Source organism: Rosa rugosa, chromosome 6, assembly GCF_958449725.1.
Source record: "Rosa rugosa chromosome 6, drRosRugo1.1, whole genome shotgun sequence".
In the NCBI taxonomy this organism is placed as follows: Eukaryota; Viridiplantae; Streptophyta; class Magnoliopsida; order Rosales; family Rosaceae; genus Rosa; species Rosa rugosa.
The window spans coordinates 5,805,918-5,828,418 of record NC_084825.1 but is presented as its reverse complement, the minus strand read 5'-3'; the positions used below and the strand labels follow the sequence as shown (position 1 = coordinate 5,828,418).

The window sequence follows — 22,501 nt, the reverse complement described above, 5'->3', positions numbered from 1 at the left end:
GTATTTCATGTTCAAGGGCGTTTTGGTAAAAATAAGGAGGTCTACTTAGCTTTTCAAGTATTCTAAAAAGTAAATTAGAGGTATACTAAGCATGGGAGGTCTAAATAGCAAATTTAGAGGTCCAACTAGAACCACCCTTTAATGAAAAGACTGACCTATTTCCATAAAAAAAAAAAGATAACAATTAATGGTTGAGATTAAATAATAATTTTTTTAACAAATGCTTATTTTAGAACACAAAAGCATATGCTTATACTTTTTCCTTTTTTCTCAATCCTTCATTTACTACAGACACAACCCGATTTGAAATACCAAATCAATCAAACTTATCTATTTAATTAGTATCATACCTAACCTCCCTTATTTTTGAAAAGGATATTAATTTCGTTACATTCAATTAATTAATAGTCATTAGCAAGGGTTAGAGTCTCCTGAACATGAAATAGACAAGAATCCGAACTCTATCAAGTAAATACAAACTCATTATAAGTTTGTATTGAGCTCCTATAACAGCAAATTATAGTACAAAGAACAAACTCTATGTCTTTTAGGGAAAAATCATCATTTAGCCTCCTATTAGCCAATCATGCAATTGTTGTACTAACAAAAAGCCACTTCTTAACAAACAAAGAGGAGTTACTCCTTGTTTGGCTCCAGTTTTGTTGCAGCTAGTCAACAGTCTATTTTCTGCGTGGGCGTGCCAGCACCGTTCGGGTGCGGTCGTCGGGGGTGTCCCTTGACCTGACTTCTTTGGAGCGATTGTGGACGAGGAGAGCACCAACCTCGTCGCGGGATTCTTTGTGCCTCGTGGTGAGGACTTTTGCTAAGCTTCTTCAAAATCACACAATCGATACTCGACGTCGTAGATCGAGCAGAGCGAAAATCACTGGGAAGTGGGGAGAACTTGCTAAAGCGTGACTTGAGCTTGGCTGGTTTGCGAGGGCGTTACCCTTGCTTGGCTGGTTCCGTAATCGTTGTGGTCGCGGTACTACAGTCGGCTCCCGAGGAGTAGGACCGAAGCACGTTAATAGAGGGTTTGGTGGCACTGACAGTCGGCTCCTGAGGATTCTGGGACTGGAGTGTGGTCACCGGTAAGAGAAGGAGAGGGGTTGCTCTGGAGAGGTTTGGATAATCGTAGAGATTAATTGATGAATTGTGTGTGTTGTTACTTGTCGTAGCCTCTATATATAGGCTACCAAGCCAAAGTGGTTGGCCTTAAACAAATCATGATGGAGCACTAATGGAATTATGGTAGGTTTAATGGAATTATAGTAGGTGTAATGGAATTATGGTAGGTTTTCCAATTAAGTACTAATGGAATCATGATAGGTTTTCCAATTAAGCACTAATGGAATCATAATAGGTTTTCCAATGTTGGCCACCATGAAATGTAGTTGAATGCTTCCCCACGTGCATGCCATATTCCTTAATTGAATGGAGTATGAATATTCGCATGGGCGTGCCTTTTCTTGCAGCTTGCATAATCTTCCATAATTCTGCAGGTAGGCTTTATTTAGCCTCTAAATAATATATTTCGAACTTGTTGACAATATATAGCTTGAGCCACTGACATTGGCTCAATTTCTCCAAGACACGCCTTGTCAGGCCAAAATGCTCATTTTGGGTTCAAACACTCCTCATCCATAAACCACTTAAGGTGCGCCCTCCATTCAAGATAGTTCCAAACTCCAATAAAATGATCCAAACATATAGGCATTTTAACACCAAATACCAAGCTAAAATCTCAAGAATGTCCAATTCTTATGTTAGGCCATCCCAATCCACTAAGTAATAAGTGAAAGTGGCAAGAAACCTTCCTTGAAAGCTTATGGATTAGGCCCAGATGGCGCATATATGAGTTTGGGCCCAAAGGCACAGAAACACATGGCAACTCCTACCTTGGCGGTCGACCTTTTTGGAACATTATCATGTCATTAACTCCCAGTCAAAACCCACCTAAGTCTGCCCACTGGCGATCAGAAGTCTTCATCGTACCACCATGAAATCAACTCGAGTAACATAGCAAGCAAGAGATCCAAAACCGATTTGGACTCCCACGCACTCGACCTCGATCTCTGATGCCAATCACGCGCGCCTCAACCTCGATCAGTGAGTTATAGACCAGTGATCAAACCAAGCCGGAAAACGTACTGATCTCCTTCACTACCACGCAACCCTAAACTTACGCCCAACATTCCCATGACCCGCAACGAAGCTCGCCGGTGCCAGAAAACATATGGCAATCGGAAAGTCTCAAGAACATATAGTACAAAAAACAAAACAAAAACAACAGAGCCTATCCTAGTCGCAAGACCAATACCAGAGGCTCTTACAGCGACTAGTGCCGCCATGATCTTGCACTGTCCAAGAACACAACAGGCCGAACAATTCAGACACCAAGACAAGCCAAATTGACCAAAAGCTAGCTCCAAGAGATAACAAAATCATCCTCCTGATTGTTAGTAGACTATCGAAAGAAAACAACCACAAAAAAGTAACCAAAGAATCACGGAAGGAAGAGTTGAGCATATACGAAACGTAACTGCTATATGGAAATATGTGGAAATGCATAAAGGATAACACCACCAAGAGTGATAGAGGTTGAAGATGAAGGCCCTGTTTGAGAACGCTTTGCTTTTAAAAAAAAATTAGTTTTTGTATAACCTTTTAGATTTTATTGTATATGGTAAATAAATAATAAACAACTTTAATTAAAAATTATAGGTAACTAGCAACAAATTTTAGAAGCAACCTAAATATTACTTTTAGAAGCTGCTTTCAATTTAAACACACTCTAAAGTAGGCCTGGGCATTTTAGCCCGAAAGCCCGAAAACCCGGACTGGACCGATCCGGACCGTCAGGTCCGAGCCGGCCTTTGAGAAAAAAAATACACAACAAAATAAAGCCCGGACCGTTTTAGTTTTAACGGGCCGGTCCCGGGCCCTGATATATATAAGCTTGAAAGCCCGAAAAGCCCGATTCATTTTTTTTCGTATTATTTTTTTATATATTTTTCCGGTAGTATTACCCTAGACCTAAAGAAAACACATTTTTCTCACGTTCTCCGTTTTTTTTTATTTCTCTTTCTTCTCTCCTCCTGCCTCTTTCTTCGTCTTCTCTCTCTTTCTTCTTCTTTTCTCTCTTCTGCAACTCATGGCCGCCATATAATTATGGCTAATTGATACTGCTTCTTCTTCCCCATAATTGTATGGCTAATTACTTCTCTTTGTCATCTTCTTCTTCTCTCTCTTTTTCTTCTTCTTTCTTATTCTTCTCTTTCTTTAGCCTCTTCCTTTCCCTCTTCTGCAACTCATGGCTGCCTTAATTATATGATTAATTGAAACCACTTCTCATAGATTCAATGGCTTCTGGGTTGGATTAGTGGAAGATTGAATTTTTTGTATAGTTTTTGATAGATGATTTCGAAAGCAACTGACAGTTGGTGACTTGGTGTGCTGAAGTCATTCAGATCTAGCAGGTCGTCGGCATCTTGGCCAGTGAGTTACTGAACCAAAGTCCTAAATTCGGAGGCGCTCGTTGTAACCTTCAACGGGTTTGATATGTGAACCACCTTCATCGACCTCTTCTTCGATTTGCCGCCGAAGCTTCTCATCTTTGCTTTCTCTCTCTGGCTACCAAAAAGCCTGGAAAGCTCGAAGGACCGACCTGTTTATTAACGGTCCGGGCCTTGCCGGTCCTTGAAAATGAAATCCATATTTTGAGCCCGACCCGAAAATTTCGGTCCCGGTCCCGGTCCCTGTAAAATCCATGCCGGGCTGGGACCGTGCCCAGGCCTACTCTAAAGTTGTTTTATGTACTGACAACACTTTTAAAAGTATTAAACCACTTGTTATACATGCATCTAGATTGGTAGTATATGATTAAAGTGTGTCTTTGCAGCAATAGAACTGGAAAGGAATACATACACATAGGACCTCTCAAAACTACCCTCCATAGTTTTTCACACTTGCATGACAAGCTTGTTAATTAGAATCCACCTTACAAAGTTTATATATAGAATAAATGGTAAGTTATTCAAAACAAAGACATATAGAATCTATACCCCATATTAGTGTCAGCACCAGATCCCTTCCTCCACAGGAGAATATCATATCAGCCCACATTTTCTTTGTTTTAGCAACGTAAAATTTCCAGGGCCTAATCTGTAGCATCCTACATGAAGGTAAGAAAATTGCCATAATCAGACAATATCAACTCAAGTACTCAACCATCTCAAATCATTAATGCCAACCAATTAAGTAACTTTAAGTGCCAAGAGGACCGGAAAACCTCTATACCATTAAAAGCAAAGAGGAACTCAAGATCTTACAAGACAGAGAATAATGGTGTACATAACTACAAACCGAGAACTGACTTAATCGACATATGGATGTATCCATTGCAGCAAAACTACCAAGAATGCAAAAGTCCTCTTTGAAAGCAGCTGTCCACCTTTGTACATGCTTGTCAATTCAATAGATAATCCTCTTGCCCTGAGATAGTAATTGCTATGAGAATACAAAAATGACCAAATCCCTCAATCAACCAACCTAATGCAGAGTTCAGTAAGGAGCAGTTACCTGTCAATCTGTCAGCAATATCTGTACCATCTAGTTTCATCTCACCTCTTGTTAAGGACAGCATTAGCATCCTAGTAAAAAATCCAACAGCTGCAATGATCAGTTCAGAGTAGGCACAATCATTAAATTTAACATCAAGCTATTAGTGTCAACTTTACCAAGTCTAACCGGCCATGTAGACGGCCTAAATCCTTATCTACTCCATGATGTCCATGTGGATAGCATTCCAAGACCCCATCAATTCAAACTCCTTGACAAAATATGCAAAGGAAAAAGGTTCAGATACATGTAGATTTCCACTTCAAGGCACGTTTAAATGTTTATAGAAACCTCCATAATGTACATCTTCTTTGAATCTCAATGTTTGGCTTCCTGGCCCTTTAAATGAAGATAACGACGTATCCTTGGTTAGATAATATCAATTCAAACTTCATCTCTAATGGTTAACACCAACTAAAATAGCAAATAAGTAACCTTAGTATTCTATTGCTTCATACAACAACATATATAAAATAAGCAAAGAGAAAAAGTTCAATAGAATACTTTGATGATATGTCAGCACCAAATTCCTTTCTCTGTTGTGAATGGTTTTCCAATTATGAACTATTCTAATCTTCGACGTCCTGAACTAAGGTTGGAAACTTTAGCTGATGAGCGAGGGGCTGGTACAGTTGGTAGGGCTGGCATTTTGGGCCGAAGCAACCGAACCAGCCGTTTTTCCAACCGGCCCGAACCGAATTGGGCGGAAATTTCGGCCTACCGACTTCCGGCTCGGCTACGGTATGCCATACACCATGTAGTAAGAGGCAGGGTTCGAACCCACATCCTCTTCCACACAGACTCGGCTCCCAACCACTAGAGCACAAACTGCCTTCATTATATGATACTACAAATTTTATATTTATTTCTCACTTGGTTCTTATTGTCAAAATTAAAACAGGGGTCCTTGACCCATAGCCCCAAAATAGACTAAAATTAGCCCACTTACACCACCAACAAAATTTTGTTCCCACTAACCCCACTTGATAGCTAAATGACGATTTTGGGCTCCAAAAAATTAAAAATCACAGGTTGCCACCCTTATCTCTCTCGCCGACTCTCTCTCATCATCGATCTCTCTCGCAAGGACGACGTCGACTCTCTCTGCAAGGACGCCGTTGACGACCAATCTCTCTCTCTCTCTCTCTGCAAGGAAGACGTCGACGACCCTCTCTCTCACTTTCTCTCTCATCACCAATCTCTTTCTCTGCAAGGACGTTGACGACGACCCGAGGATCCATCTCTCTCTCTCTCTCTCTATGCAAGGACGTCGTCGACGAGGAGGAGGAGGATCTTAATTACAAAAACTCCGAGTCCGATCTGAACCTTCTTCCCCGCACTAATCCCTCCGTCGGCCTTCTTCCCTGTTGTTTTCCAGCACCGACTTCATCTTCGGCATCACCGGCGTCGGACCAGCTCGACCAGATGCAACTACTTTGGAGTCCGAGCTCCGAACACCGACGAGAAACGTAATAAGGTCTCTTCTGAGCTCACCCAAAACCCATTTCAAGGTACTCTCTCTAGTAGTTCTTCATTTGATTTTCTTATTTGGCTAAATATAATTCCTTGTCTGGTAAATGGGTTAAGATTTTGGAGATGTAATGGGGAATAATGATGTAAAGTCTTGATTTTTTTTTTCAGCTGTTTGAATTGTACATACAAAAATGGGTGTTGTTGCTCTAACCCAGAGACTATGCAACTTTGAAATCCGGAGACTGGTGTTGATAATCGGTGTGGCGATTGTTATTGTAGTTGTGAATCAGTGTTTTGAGCTTCCCTTTGGTAAAAATGTTTACTTTTCACCTGCTGATACTGGTTCAGCTTAAGTGGTCACATTGTTGGGTAATGTTACTAGTTCAAATGATTCGGAGTCTGGGAAGTTTGATGTTGTTGGTGTAGTGGGGATAGTGGTTAATGATACTGGTGGTTTAGAGTTAGAGGAGTTTGAGTTGGAGAAAGATGCAAGTAATGTAACTGTTGAGAAGAGTTTTCAGGCTTTTGACTTAGGTGCCCAAATTGTTTTTTTTTTTTTTTGTAAAATGAGTGCAGAATTTAATTAATTAATTTATTTTGGTAAAGTGGGGCAGAAGGCCCAGAAGGAAAGAACAAAGAAAAAAAAATTATCAGGGGGCAATAGACGTCTATTGAGGGGCAGTAGACGTTTTAAATTGATGTAATCTCCTCGTTTTTTTTCTTTAATCAAAGTTTTATTTGTCTAATTTTAAAAAATAAATGGGTATTAGGGGGCAATATACATCTATTGGGGGGCAATAGGCGTCTATTGGGGGGCAATACAGGTTATTCAGGGGGCAATAAATCTCTCCGACCTCATATAAGATCTACAATAACCTCTTTAGAGATTTCCGGCGAGGTTTCATAAATCTCTATTGCCCCCCAATAGACGTCTATTGGGGGGGCAATACATGGCTGATAGTCATCTATTGGGGGGCAATAGATGTCTATTAGGGGCAAAAAAACCTTTCCGGTGACATTTTCAGCAAATTCCGGTGAGCGGCAGCCGGTGACTGGAATCTGGCGGCCGGTGACCGGATTCCGACGGCCGGTGACGGGGCTCCGGCGAAGTCTCATATGGTTTCTCTCTCTTCCATTTTCTCTCTCTCTCTAAGTTTCAAAGAGGTGAGGGTAAAACGGTATTAAAAAATATAAAAACAAAAAAGAAATCTTAATGGGGTATTAGGGGGAAAAAATCTCTAAAAATGGAGTAAATAGACAAAAACCCTTAAAACAAAGACCAACAAACCCTAATACCCTATCCTTGCCAAAAAAAAAAAAAAACCCCTAAACTCGACCCCAGCCTCATTTCTCACTTAACTCGACCCTAATTCTGGAAAAGTGTTGTTTCCTTCACCGAAAGGTAATCTCTACCCCTATTCTATGTTGTTGTTCAATTTTTATTGTCGATTACTCGATTTTGATCTTAAGAAACTCGAAGGTCAAGTGAAACCGTCCTCCAGTTCTGTGATTTCGACGACTCCGGCAACCTGGCAAGGTGTTTGTGACTGAAAGAGAAGGCAGAAGGAGAGCGAGCGACTCCGGCAACTTTAGGTATGTTCTGTTGGGTCCTCATTCCTTAATCCCAGAAGATGATTTTGGCCTTGTTATTGATTTTTAATTTGTTTTTCTTTATCTGAGAAGGTACTTTTGCAGGTGAGAATCACTTCTTCTCGTTCCTTCCACTGAGTTCATATTTATTTTGTTTCTTGTTTAGCTATAACTGGTATATGATTTGTGGTGGTGTGTCATTTATTGATTTTTGTATACCTTCTTCACTGACCAACTTTGTTTGCCTGCTTCCTAGTAAAAATAAATCAAGGAGTCCAAGTGTGATCGGTTAGGAGCATACGATTGGGAGGTAAGAGTACTTGACTTGGACTGTTTAATCATGAATGTTGTGGGTAAACGATAATGTATGAAATGCTATGTATGGACTATGGACTGAATGATGAATGCTATTAGTAATACATTGCTGCATGAACTGTGATGCATGAAATGTGATGAATACTTGTATAAATGGTAATGATAATGAAGATGAAACTGAGTTTTGGTTGAATTGTGAATGATAAATGATTATACATGGATGCTAATGATAAATGATAATGGTTAATGAACTGTCAAATGTGGATGAACGCTGCTGATGATTAATGTATAGTTGTATACTTATGATTACTGAACTGTGAATGAAGGCTGCTTATGTGATGTATGGAGTGATAAATGAAGGCTATCTTGCTGGAAATGTATTGACTGTTGTTTTTATAATGAATTGGAAATCGACAAATTTGTTTTTTTCATGTTTGTGTACATGACATCTTCTTCTAGTAGCTTGAGTACCCCCCTCAATATGCAGTAACCTTAATCCCACCTCAACTTTAGCTGCAGCTCAGCCTTCAAACCCAAACCCTGACCTAACTATCATCCCTGAAGTAAGTAGAGTCGCAGTCAGTCCCAACCTGGGAGTGTTTCACTAGGCCAAAACTGAGTGATGGGAGTGACAATCGAGAGGTTGCACAGTGCAATTTCTGCCACGAAATTGTACCTGCCTGCAGCACTATGAATGGGACTTCTTCAATGTGGTCTCACGCAAAGAAGTGCAAAACCAGCCCTCTTTACCAGCCACCACCAGAAACAAAGGGTCAAACCATTCTTAAATCGGATAATGTGAGTGGGGGGGGGGGGGGGGGGGGGTTACTTACCATAAATTCAGCCAACCTAGATGTGATTTAAGGTGTGTTAGGATGATCATCATGGATGAACTTCCTTTCATGCATGTTGAAGGGGATGGGTTTATGGAGTTTGTTCATGAGTTGCAGCCTCAGTGGAAAATAATGAAGAGAAAAGAGGCTGCAAGAGGAGTGTGGGAGTTGTATCCAATAGAAACTTTATATGCCTTGTCATTGATCAGTTTTTCGTTTGTGATGTAGAATCAGAAGATGAAGACTAAAAAGTCAAGTAAGAAGCGTGCAGCATTGGAGCTAGATACTCCGGCTATTAAAGACAAGGTTGAAATTGGTAAGGTTTCTTTTACTCGATACAACTTGGAGTACCAATTGAGGTTTTGAAGCATATATGTTGTTATCAAGTATTGTAATATGATTATTGATTAGGTGTTTTGATATTTGTTTTGACTCTGTTAATCTAATCTAAGATTAGAAAAACTGGTTTGGGTATAACATACGACTCTTGAACATCTAGTTTGTTGAATATGCGTGTTATGATTCATGTAGGTCATGGAGAGACTGCAGATGGAGTCCTTGTTGATCAGGATTTGAACGAACCAACCATGGGAGAAAAACTTACTAGTTTGAATATAGTACCTGATGATAGAGTGGAGAGCCAAAATAAAGAAGGCTCTTCTCTGCATGCAAAGCCTCCGAGTGCAGACTCTGTTCATATTTTGCTTAAGCAAGCACTACATGCTGATGACCGTGCCCTTCTATTCGAGTGCTTATACACCCAAGATGAGAAGGTGGTGGCTCCCATATTACATTTTAGTTATTGTGTATTGATGTTATAAGATAAGTGCTAATTTGCTTGTTATATCTGCTGTTTTAGGTCATTGCAAAGTCTGTCTCTCAATTGAATCCAGCTGGTGTTTTGAAGCTCTTACAATCTCTCATATCTCTTATTGAGTCAAGGTAAGATACTCTAGCACTGTGCTGTATAATCTGGATGATTTCTTGATCTTTCCTTAGGTTATTAAATGGAGCTTACTAGTGTTTATATTTCAATCCGGAAGTATGTACATTGTGTAATAGTTTCTCTTTTTTCGGGTGGTTGGATGCTGAATTATGCTGCAGATTTGTGTTTGAAATAAAATTAGGAAGTTTTAGTGTATTCTCTTGTCCATCCCTTTTTGTGTTAATGAACAGAAATCAGTATGCCTTGTTTGGTTGGTTCCATACTCAAATTTTCTACGTTTCTCTACCTAATGAATTTGTGTGATGTATTTTTAACTCCAGGGGTGCAATTTTGGCGTGTGCACTTCCATGGCTGAGAAGTCTACTTCTTCAACACGCAAGTGGGATAGTGTCTCAAGAATCTTCTTTAAGTGCCTTGAACTCTTTATATCAGGTCTGGAACTGTTAATATGGATTGTACCCTCCCCCCCTTAAACGTAAAATTTCTGATTGATAGAAAGCCCTCTGAATGGAATTTCCAAAGAAAATCAAATTCACTATTTCTTTCTCAATTGATAGTCACTAAAAATTTATGGAGTGGCATGTCCATCTTCCATCACAAGTTGGTTTTTGGTTCGCATTTCTCACTCGTGCAAGAGAAGGCTACAAAGTGATTAGTGGACTGTGTTGTATGACTTGTATCATACCAGATTGAAATACAAATAGTCTGTTTTAACAAAATGTATCATTGTATATGCAGCTCATTGAGTCCAGAGTTTCCACTTTTCAGTCAGCTCTTCAACTATCAAGTGTTTTAGACTTGCTGTATACAGGGGTAAGATTGCTCGTGGTGGTGAACATTGTGGCAAGTGAAATGATCAGAGATATATATTTCATGCAACTCAACTCTTTTCTGCAGGTTGTTGATGATTTGGATGATGAGAATGGCACTACAGGTCCAGTTATTTACGAGGACAAAGATAGTGATGAAGAGGAATCTGAGGACGCCATGGAGACTGATCAAGATGATGAAGATGGTGAGGATTTGGATGCAGAACTTGGTGGTGTTAGCGACTTCGAAGGAATTGAAGGACTTGATGACTTGAGCGATTGATCCAACCTTTGAGATGCATTTTTGTTGTATTAACTTATCAGCAAGTTGTACCAAACTACCAATGACATTGGCATTTATATGAATGAAGTTTTGTTACATGCTTATCTTTTCAGTTGATCCTGGAACATAAATACAAATGGCTTGGTTGAATTTCGATTCATATGACTGAGTGACTACCTGTTACAATTCCCACTACAAAGAAACAAAATGCAACATTCGAATCAACTAGGGTTATGTAGTTCATGCAACATTTTCCACAGGTTAATGAATTGGATGATAAGAATGACACATTTACGAGGACAACGATGAAAGATGAAAGATGAAGAAAATCTGAGGATGCCATGGAGATTGATTGAGCTAGATTATGAAGATGAAGATGAAAAGGAATTTAGTGCAGAACTTGGCGGTCTTAGCAATTTTGACGGAATTGAATACTTCATGACATGAGTCAGATGCATTTTGCTGGTTGTATCGACTTCTTCGATAATTTGTACCAACTACCACATGAATGAAATTTTGGATACTTGCTTCTTCAACATAAAACAAAAGGGTGGATTGCATTTCATATATGACTGACAATTACAATTCCACCTCTAAGAAACCAAATGCAACACTCCATTCTCATAGAGATGGAAGCACAGGGCTTGTAAAACATGCCCGGCAATAACAACAACAAAAGACAACAGCTGAAAAGCAAACACAAAAAACAAAGACCATTACAATAGTACTTCAAACTAGTTCCTGTCCCTCTTATAATAAACAGGTTCATCTTCCTCATCATCCTTGGCCAGGCCGAGGGTGCCTTTCGCAGTATCAACAGCACCTTGGGCCATGTTCTTCATCTGTTCTCCAGTCTGTTGGAGGAACCCCTCACTTCTCTCCTTGCCAGACTCGGCCGAATCTCCGGCTCTCTAGGCAGCCTCCGACGCCCTTTCCTTAGTTGTCTCCTTGCTCTCCCATGCCTTGTCTTTTGCAACTCCTGCCTTCTCTCCGGCTCTCTGCGCCGCCTCGGAGGCCCTATCCTTAGTTGTCTCCTTGCTCTCCCATGCCTTGTCTTTTGTAACTCCTGCCTTCTCTTGGGCCTTGTGGGTAGTTGCTTGGGTTGCACCTCTTGTTTTCTCTTTGGCTGTTTGAGCTGCCTGGTAGGTCTTGTCCTTGCTGCTTGAGCCTTCTCCCCTAGTGATAGGAGCATTTTAATGTGGTATTTTAATAGTTAATTCCTCACATTTTGCTTAGTTAATTCCTTAACGAATCGATTTTTAACTTAATTTCTATTTTTTAGGTACATTGGAGTAGATGATGATGAAATGAGCATTAGGTCCATAATTACCTATAAATGATGGAGAAAAATGGAAATGTACTAAAAGGTCAATTTTACACATTTTCCTACTCCGGCTAGGAGAAACCAAGCCAAGCAAGGAAGAAGGAGCGGCCGCCTGACCAAATGAACTCCAAATGAGCTGAAAATTTCCAGATCCATTCTAGACATCCTAAGGATCATTTCTTATGAAGAGTGCCAGAGCTAGAATTGAGTGGAAGGCCTTCAAACAGTCAGCCCAATTTCCTGCAGAAGCAAAACTGGAAAACTGGACCTGTAAGAGGTCCAGCAGCATTTTCGGCCCAACCACATGGAATAAAAATATGAAATTTTACCAGGGTGATCTACACTCATAATGGAACATTTTTTATGAAGAGGTCATAGTGAAATTGGGAATGCTTGTTGGAGAAATAATTGAAGGAATAAAGGGGCAGAAACTGATCTAAAAACAGCTCAACACCACATGTTCAAGTTTCCTACCCACATGAAGAAAGCTAGATGCTTTTCTCTTTTTCCTTGGATATATTTTTCTGCTCCAATAGATCATCATCACTTCCATACTTCTACACCTTCATGCCTTGCTTTCATTTCATCATTACTCCATCTTTTCCATATTTTACAAACCACTTTCATTATTTTTCTTCCATTTATCATTTCACTCTTCTTTTTCTTCCCTATATAAACACCTTCTCCTCTCACTCTAAACACATTCCTTCATCCATTCCATTTTCTTTGTCTTTCCATTTCCTTTCCATTTTCCCAAACATTCCTTCATCCATTCCATTTTCTTTGTCTTTCCATTTCCTTTCCATTTTCCCAAACATTCCTTCATCCATTTCATCTTCTTTGTCTCTCCATTTCCATTCCATTTTTCTCTCCATTCTCTAGTTGCAAAATTCTGCGTTTTCAAGTAAGAAGAAGAAGAAGAAGAAGGAGCCGGGAATATCATATCCTCCATCGTCCACCTTGAAGGCTTGCTTCCAAGATTCAAGATTTCAACGTTTCAAGCACTCCATCTCCATCTCCAACTCACGGTGTAATTCATTCTTTTTCCTTATTTAATTTCGTAGGAATTTGTTTCTAGTTAACAATAACATTAAGGGCAAAGTTTAAGCCCAATTTCTATGTTTGAATAAAAATTGTGATTTCTTTATGTTGATTTTTATGTTGCTTATGTGAGATTGCTTAATTGATTTTGGATTATGGAAAACTTTTATATGTATGTGTTCTTTGATGGCCAACTTAGGATATATGCATGTAATTGGTGCTAGATTTAAGTAGTAAAGGCTTTGGACAAAAGTCGAAATCAATTAAGGAGGATTGCAAATAGATGGACTTTTTCATACTAGGTTGTGCACTTTGGTTGACATCCTTTCTTTGTTCTTCATGCATTGAATGTGTTCTTGATTAGCTAGTTTTCTAGACTATGATTGCATGTTCAATAGGTTTAATTTAGGTGCTTTCACTTAGATTAAATATTCAAGGAAAGTAAAATATGGGAAATCATTTGCTTCGAATGTTTCACATGGTCAACTTATTTCTCATGACATAGATAATCAACTATAGGAATTGTAATTGGATTTCATACATATGATTGTAGTTTTGATCTTTGTTTCTTGTGTTCCACCCTTGTATATGTGTTTTTACACTTTCTTTATTTCATTTAATTTTAATTCCAATTCTATAATCTCAAAACCCCCCTTTTTATATTAACTTGTATATATTTTTATTCTTTATTTTATTTTTGTACATAATACTTTTTACTTTATTATTTTAATTCTTTATTTGTTTTTTTTGACAATGACAGGTGTACCCTCAATCCCCGGAATAGAACGATCCCTATTTGCTTATACTACTAACGATGTTTTCAGGGTTAAATTATGCGCTTGCTTTGAGCGTATCAATTTTTGGCGCCGTTGCCGGGGATTGAAAAATCACTTGTTTTTGTTTTTAATTATTGTATATAAACTGTTTGATACTTAGTTTAAATTAACTAGGTTGTTTTTTTTATTGTTGAATACGAGTTTAATTGTGAGTTGTAAATTAAAGAAGGAATAGGTGAAGTCGTGTTTATTAATATTGGCCTAAACCCCTTATTGGTACCTAGTTCAGGTCCCTTAAGGTTGAGGGCGGCCTTTATTAACATTCATTGAACTGTCTAACACACTTAGGACCTTTTACATCCTAGTAAGAATATCCTATGTGAGATGGTGTCTAGGAAGGGGATAACGTTCATGACGGGTTTTTGAATCCAGAAGTGCTTATAAATGGGCTTAGCTCATGCCAAAATGGATTTTTCCTCTCGTGTTCACCCTCCCCTACCTGGCCATTTCAGTAAGGTTGCCCAACGGATGTAGGAGGGACTTTGTGTCTAGACGACTATACTTGGGCCGCACGTCCACTTGATTTACCGCTTGGAATTAGATTTGATTTCAATAATGTTTATAACAAAAGAAATACTTGTGCATACTCTTTACGTGTAAATTATTTTGTTGTTTCACACTTTATACTTGTAAAAATACTTTTTACGTTTTATACTCACTTGTGTACTTAACTTGTGTCTTATGTACAAAATACTTGTTAATTATACTTGTAGTTTGTAATTCATAGTTACTTGTTTATTTTTTTTGTATTTCTTTGTTAATATTAAGTTACTAACTTTATTTAATGTAGGTACCGTCTGGCTGCAAGACGTAAAATACAAGCGCTGCTTGGGAGGCAACCCAATTCAGAATATAATCAGATTTGCTTTCTCTTCCCCTTTTACTCCTCCATTTTCTTTTTGTTTTAGTAGTTATTTTCGTAAATTCCATCCCTATATGCTTACTTATTTCATTGCATGCTTTTAATTGATTACATTGAGGATAATGCAATATTTAAGTGTGGGGGAAGGGATTTATATTTTTGTCTTTCATTTTGAATCCTATAAATATTTTTGTCTTTCATTTTGTGTCCTATAAATATTTTTGAGTCCTATATTTTTTAATAATAATAAAAAAAAATAAAAAAAAATAAAAATAAAATAAAAATAAAAATAAAAATAAAATAAAATGCATTCATTCAGTCTTATTAATTTCAGCTATTTACAAAAAAAAAAAAATAATAATAATAATAATAATAATAAAAAAATAATAATAATAATAATAATAAAAAAAAAAATAATAATAATAATAATAATAATACTCTATACTAAGCCATGTCTGCATCTCTGTAGGAGTTGAGGCTGAGCTCAAGGGAAATGTGAGAGCCACCGCCATAACCGCTACCTCCCTCGGAAGTAGTCTTCATGATGCCCAAGATGTCCTCACCATGCATGGGGAACAATGGAAGGGTTTCAATCTCCTGGTGATCTCCTCCTCGTTGTTGCAGGGATGTTTGTCCTCCTGTTGTGCCAAAAGAGTTGTACTGGTATTAGTGTTGAAGTGTGAGGAAGAATATGAAACAAAATTTAAATCAAGAAATCCTTCATTACCAGTAGAATCGGTGGAACCAAAGTTGAGATTAATGGATCTACCATCATCAGTAGAACTAGTGGACCCAAAATTGATGTCAATGGATCCACCAGCTGGCCCAAAATTGATGTCGATGGATCCACCAGCACCAGTAGAACCAGTGGACCCAAAATTGAGATCAATGGATCCACCAGTACCAGGAGAACTAGTTCCCATGGGCACTTGAGCAGCCTGATTGCACCTCTTCATCTGCTTCTCTCGAGCCCTGACATTCTGGAACCAAAAATAAATGTTCTTGCCCTCAACATGTCCATACTGGTTCAGCTGGAGACAGATCTCGTGAATATGCTCTGTAGTTGGGCGCGTAACTCCCTTGTCGTAGTAAAGATCCTTGAGGATCCTTATTTGATCTGGAGTAGGAACCCACCTGGCACGGCTTCGCCAGAAATCTGTGTTGGCACTACTCCCGGCTGCTTGGTTGTTTCCTCCATCCTCGATTTGTTGCTGGGTTTGTAGCTCCATCAGTTGCAGAGTTCGTGGTTCCATGGTGATGGGTTGAGGGGATGTGAAGATCGAAGAGTAAAGTTGTCGAGTGTTTGAAGGAGTTGTTGTTAAAGGGATTAAGGATGATGATGGTGTGTTGGAGATCTGAAAGTTCAGAGGAAAGATGGGATTGAATCAACTAGATGGGAGAGAAGATCAGAAGAGAAGGATTGAATCGAAGAAGAAATATTTTGAGTTTTGAAAGAAGAGGAAAGCTGAAGAGTTGGGAGAGAGGGGCTGGAACTCAGGAGAGATTTTCGTTCCTTTGGAGTGAACAGTTGCGCCCTCAGAATGCACCTATTTATAGAGCGAGGTGAGCAGATCTCCACCGTTGGATGGACGATTCCTGTGATTCATTCTACGCGTTGGATTAAAGTCGCCCTGAAACCCGGAAAAGTTGTTGGCGCGTGGAGAGCGTGTAAGGGGACCGAGGGAATCTCGAGGCGCTGTGGCAGACAGCTGTAGCCGAAAGTAGATTTGACTGCCGTAAATCACGGAAGGGATAAGCCGTGACACAAGTGGGCCGTACTTGGGCCTGTCTCGGATCAAGGCATCACTGTAGCTGTGGGTGGAGGCCTGATGGGCCGAGTTTCTGAAACAGTTTTGGATGAGTTGGGCCGGATTTCTGTAACAGTTTTGGATACGTTGGGCCGAGTTTCTGAAACAGTCTTGGATGTTTTGTGCCGAATTGTTGAAACAGTTGAAACAGTTGGTTTAAATAAAAGGATTGGTATGGATAATAACGTGAGCAGCCGTGCTCGAGTGGTTGAGTGTAAAGTTCGTGTACAAGAGGTCTGAGGTTCGAACCTCGCCTCTCGTTTATTTTTATTATGTTCGTTTATGACATAATAAGTATAAAATTTGTACACATTATATTAAGCACAGCTTGTGCTCCAGTGGTTGGGGACAAAGGTTTCGTGTAGCAGGTTAAGGTTTCGAACCTTGCCTCCCCCGTTTTTTTTTTATTTATTTTTTTTTTTTTTTATTTTTTTTTTTATTTTTTTTTATTTATGTCACTCCATCAGAACCCTCCTCCGAAGGCTGAAACCAGCAAGAAGGCTGCCACTCGCCCGCATACCGCTCCTCCAAAGGAGTAAATGGAGGTACAAGTCTAGGCTGAAAGACTTTAAACATTAAGCGCTGCATGGGAGGCAACCCATTTCAACCATAGCTGTGGAGGAGCCATCAACGCAGATTTGCTCTCTTAAACTCTATCTCCTCTATTACTATTTTCTGATTGTATCTTTGTTATTTGCGTTTTTAGTTTTTGTTTTTAGGTTTTCTTGAGTTAATCATTCCATTCACATGATAATTGTTCATTGCATGCTCTAACTTGTTTAACATTGAGGACAATGTATGATTTAAGTGTGGGGGGAAGGATTAATGCTTGTAGTTAGTTTTTGTCATAAAAAGAAAACAAAACAAAAAAATCGAAAAATGTCAGAAATATAAAAAATTTTGTTGCTTTTGTTTTTGTTTTGAGTCTTTAGTTTTTGTTTTGCGTTTTTAGTTTTTGTTTTTAGGTTTTCTTGAGTTAATCATTCCATTCACATGATAATTGTTCATTGCATGCTCTAACTTGTTTAACATTGAGGACAATGTATGATTTAAGTGTGGGGGGAAGGATTAATGCTTGTAGTTAGTTTTTGTCATAAAAAGAAAACAAAACAAAAAAATCGAAAAATGTCAGAAATATAAAAAATTTTGTTGCTTTTGTTTTTGTTTTGAGTCTTAGGATGCCTTTCAACTGTCTGGGATGATTCTATATCTCTGAAATCATGACTAAAAGAGGATCACAACATTGAGATGATTTTAAACATGGTATTCTTTGGTTAATTGAGATATATGAAAAATGTGTGCCTTGTAGTGGATATGGATTGCATGACCTTGGTACAGAATATGAGCATGTTAAGATGAGTTGTGATTCATAAAGCCATGTGAGATAATTGAACCATGTCCCTTTTTCTTGGAGTGAAATGAAAAATATATTCTTAATTTCTTGGCGATGTTTTGATGATCTCATTATTCTTTCATCTTGATTGACTGCTTGCCATAGATTAAGTTTAATGGACTAGAGAATGCTAGAATTCGCTCTTGTGCTTGTTGAGACGTGATATCAATACATGGCCCTGATTTTGGAAGGGATAGAGGTTCTCTAGGAATTACCACCATTGCCAAATAAACTTGTGTCCCCATTTGTGCCCGTCGTGGGACCCCCCTAGATAAGCCCCTTTGAGCCTACTTTGAGCCTTTTCGTTCATCACCCTTAAAATCCTTAACCATGAAGCTTAGTATAGTTACAACCCTACCCTTTGTTCTAAGGACTTAGTGGAGCTATCTTTTGAGACATACTACATGGGTTTGGTGCTAAGGATGAAGATTGAGAAGAGGTGAAAGTTCAAGTGTGGGGATAGACTTGTCCATAAAGAAAAAGATATGTTGAAGCCGTGAAAAATGAAAAGAAAAGAGAAAAATTGTGTACGGCTAAAAAGAAAAAGAAAAAAAAAATATATATATGTTTATGGACTTTCATCCCCCATACTTAGTGATTTTGGAGTTTGCTTTGAATTGAAGGCCCACTACAGAAAAATTTGGCCTTTGTCCATTTCACTAGAGTTCAAGGGAAGTTTATATTGAAGATTGGGCCCAACATGAAGACATTTGGCCCTCTTATATTACCTCTATGGGGAAGTGACGTTTTTGCAATGCCTTGGTGAAATATTTCGAGATCTCTACATTCATATGAGCTCTACTAGGTTTTTAGGACACTTTGATAATCCTTACCTTTCATTTCTTTAAACCTTGAGCCTTAGCCCCATTACAACCTTTGAGAGGACCTTCTTGATCCTTAAGATGGGACAGCCTTTGATGTGGAGATGAGTTACAAGAGTTGAACCTATGGCTTGGGTCCATTCGTGCAAGTAGTTGATATCCTTCATGAGATCTTTTGAAAAAAAAAAAAAATTATATTCACAAAGTGCTTTTCGTTTCTTATATATGTGAGCTATTTGACTGCCTTAAAATATGTTCTCTCACATATAAATGAGTGATTATAAGCTTTTAAGCATTGCCTTGATCTGAGAGAAGAAAAAGTGGATATACCTTGTGAGGATATGAATCATACTTGTCTGAAGCATGCTAAGCTAAACCCCAATCACCATTATTACAACCAAGTCCTACTTGTGTATGTGTGGATCATATGTTTTAATTAACTCTCGAATGCTTAACATTGATTCTTGGTTGAGTGCTAATCTTGGTGTTGTGAAAGTAAGAGATTTCTGAGACAATATGTTAAAGGGCAATAGAGGTCTTTGTGATGTCAACATCTTGGTCTTTGTCTTTGAATTTACTCTTTTATGTGTGACGTTTTTTTTTTTTTTTTTTCTTTGTGTTTTGCTTTGTGTTTTACGTTTTTGGTTTCTTTGAGTCTTTGTGTTTTTGTTTCCATACTTAGTCATTTTTTTCGTTGGTTTCTTTGTTTTGTGTCATAGTCTTTTTGGTTTGTTAGTTTTTGATTTTGCTAAGGGACTAGCAAAAGCTAAGTGTGGGGGAATTTGATAGGAGCATTTTAATGTGGTATTTTAATAGTTAATTCCTCACATTTTGCTTAGTTAATTCCTTAACGAATCGATTTTTAACTTAATTTCTATTTTTTAGGTACATTGGAGTAGATGATGATGAAATGAGCATTAGGTCCATAATTACCTATAAATGATGGAGAAAAATGGAAATGTACTAAAAGGTCAATTTTACACATTTTCCTACTCCGGCTAGGAGAAACCAAGCCAAGCAAGGAAGAAGGAGCGGCCGCCTGACCAAATGAACTCCAAATGAGCTGAAAATTTCCAGATCCATTCTAGACATCCTAAGGATCATTTCTTATGAAGAGTGCCAGAGCTAGAATTGAGTGGAAGGCCTTCAAACAGTCAGCCCAATTTCCTGCAGAAGCAAAACTGGAAAACTGGACCTGTAAGAGGTCCAGCAGCATTTTCGGCCCAACCACATGGAATAAAAATATGAAATTTTACCAGGGTGATCTACACTCATAATGGAACATTTTTTATGAAGAGGTCATAGTGAAATTGGGAATGCTTGTTGGAGAAATAATTGAAGGAATAAAGGGGCAGAAACTGATCTAAAAACAGCTCAACACCACATGTTCAAGTTTCCTACCCACATGAAGAAAGCTAGATGCTTTTCTCTTTTTCCTTGGATATATTTTTCTGCTCCAATAGATCATCATCACTTCCATACTTCTACACCTTCATGCCTTGCTTTCATTTCATCATTACTCCATCTTTTCCATATTTTACAAACCACTTTCATTATTTTTCTTCCATTTATCATTTCACTCTTCTTTTTCTTTCCTATATAAACACCTTCTCCTCTCACTCTAAACACATTCCTTCATCCATTCCATTTTCTTTGTCTTTCCATTTCCTTTCCATTTTCCCAAACATTCCTTCATCCATTCCATTTTCTTTGTCTTTCCATTTCCTTTCCATTTTCCCAAACATTCCTTCATCCATTCCATTTTCTTTGTCTTTCCATTTCCTTTCCATTTTCCCAAACATTCCTTCATCCATTTCATCTTCTTTGTCTCTCCATTTCCATTCCATTTTTCTCTCCATTCTCTAGTTGCAAAATTCTGCGTTTTCAAGTAAGAAGAAGAAGAAGAAGAAGGAGCCGGGAATATCATATCCTCCATTGTCCACCTTGAAGGCTTGCTTCCAAGATTCAAGATTTCAACGTTTCAAGCACTCCATCTCCATCTCCAACTCACGGTGTAATTCATTCTTTTTCCTTATTTAATTTCGTAGGAATTTGTTTCTAGTTAACAATAACATTAAGGGCAAAGTTTAAGCCCAATTTCTATGTTTGAATAAAAATTGTGATTTCTTTATGTTGATTTTTATGTTGCTTATGTGAGATTGCTTAATTGATTTTGGATTATGGAAAACTTTTATATGTATGTGTTCTTTGATGGCCAACTTAGGATATATGCATGTAATTGGTGCTAGATTTAAGTAGTAAAGGCTTTGGACAAAAGTCGAAATCAATTAAGGAGGATTGCAAATAGATGGACTTTTTCATACTAGGTTGTGCACTTTGGTTGACATCCTTTCTTTGTTCTTCATGCATTGAATGTGTTCTTGATTAGCTAGTTTTCTAGACTATGATTGCATGTTCAATAGGTTTAATTTAGGTGCTTTCACTTAGATTAAATATTCAAGGAAAGTAAAATATGGGAAATCATTTGCTTCGAATGTTTCACATGGTCAACTTATTTCTCATGACATAGATAATCAACTATAGGAATTGTAATTGGATTTCATACATATGATTGTAGTTTTGATCTTTGTTTCTTGTGTTCCACCCTTGTATATGTGTTTTTACACTTTCTTTATTTCATTTAATTTTAATTCCAATTCTATAATCTCAAAACCCCCCTTTTTATATTAACTTGTATATATTTTTATTCTTTATTTTATTTTTGTACATAATACTTTTTACTTTATTATTTTAATTCTTTATTTGTTTTTTTTGACAATGACAGGTGTACCCTCAATCCCCGGAATAGAACGATCCCTATTTGCTTATACTACTAACGATGTTTTCAGGGTTAAATTATGCGCTTGCTTTGAGCGTATCACCTAGTGACTCCTTCATCTGGATCGCCTTTTCCTAATGGAATCAGGATAAACATCACATGTATAATTAGTAAATTCCGATATTTTCAATCGGCCAAATTGGTAAGCAAAGACTAGTTCAAAAAATATTTTGGACATTGTCCAAATATCAGTGTCAAATTACAAATATTTAAAAAAAAAAGAAAAAAAAAACTTTCTCAAACATTTATTAAATATATATTTATGAGATAAAAAATTGATTGTTCGAATATTTTAAATTATCGAATTAAGATATATTGTAAATAAATAAAAAACGTGAAGTTAAATAATATCAGTGTAAAAAATTGACAGTACGTACAACTTGAATACATATATTAGGTTCGATATATTTGCATATATCCAATATCATGCGTGCTTAGAGATAAAGAACACTGTCAAATAATAAAATCTCTTAATATTCGTACGGATGATATGAGATTCTCTTACCTTCATTATGTTTAACGCCATTTCCTGTATGGGTTGGTGTTGGGCCTGTTTAACATCGGCTGCTATATTTTCTATATTCCTTATAATGCAAGAGCTGGTTGCTATTACTTGGACATGATGTTGCAGGGGTTATTTGGTTTAATTATGAAGCTTGGTGCCGCGTGATGGCTTCTCTTGGCTGATAGTGCAAATTTTGTTTTTTC

The 22,501-nt window shown here is 37.9% G+C and overlaps 2 protein-coding genes and 1 long non-coding RNA gene across 4 annotated transcripts in view; 2 read left to right on the top strand and 1 right to left on the bottom strand.

Moving 5' to 3' along the window:
* Window positions 1-3,846: 3,846 nt before the first annotated feature.
* LOC133713502 (uncharacterized) lies at window positions 3,847-4,651 on the bottom strand. The gene is made up of 3 exons (XR_009848044.1): window positions 4,582-4,651; window positions 4,366-4,494; window positions 3,847-4,174 (listed from the first exon to the last, which is right to left on the bottom strand). It is a non-coding gene; the product is annotated as an uncharacterized LOC133713502 (long non-coding RNA).
* Window positions 4,652-7,373: 2,722 nt separating this feature from the next.
* Window positions 7,374-10,973, top strand: LOC133718584 (uncharacterized). Of its 2 annotated transcripts, XM_062145448.1 has the most exons (9): window positions 7,374-7,495; window positions 7,574-7,686; window positions 7,940-7,993; window positions 9,060-9,147; window positions 9,363-9,604; window positions 9,691-9,773; window positions 10,098-10,209; window positions 10,516-10,590; window positions 10,675-10,973. In XM_062145448.1, exons 4-9 carry the CDS (start codon window positions 9,069-9,071, stop codon window positions 10,867-10,869), a joined length of 786 nt encoding a protein of 261 aa, XP_062001432.1. In that variant the 5' UTR covers window positions 7,374-7,495; window positions 7,574-7,686; window positions 7,940-7,993; window positions 9,060-9,068; the 3' UTR covers window positions 10,870-10,973. The 2 variants fall into 2 exon arrangements, with proteins under 2 accessions (XP_062001432.1, XP_062001435.1); XM_062145451.1 differs by lacking the exon at window positions 7,374-7,495 and having other exon boundaries at window positions 7,502-7,686.
* Window positions 10,974-17,186: 6,213 nt separating this feature from the next.
* LOC133715936 (uncharacterized) overlaps window positions 17,187-22,501 on the top strand; it is a 41,941-nt gene continuing 36,626 nt past the window's right edge. The window contains exon 1 of the mRNA XM_062142639.1: window positions 17,187-20,968. The gene's annotated coding sequence lies outside the window, so the exon portion shown is untranslated. The remainder of the gene's footprint in view (window positions 20,969-22,501) is intronic.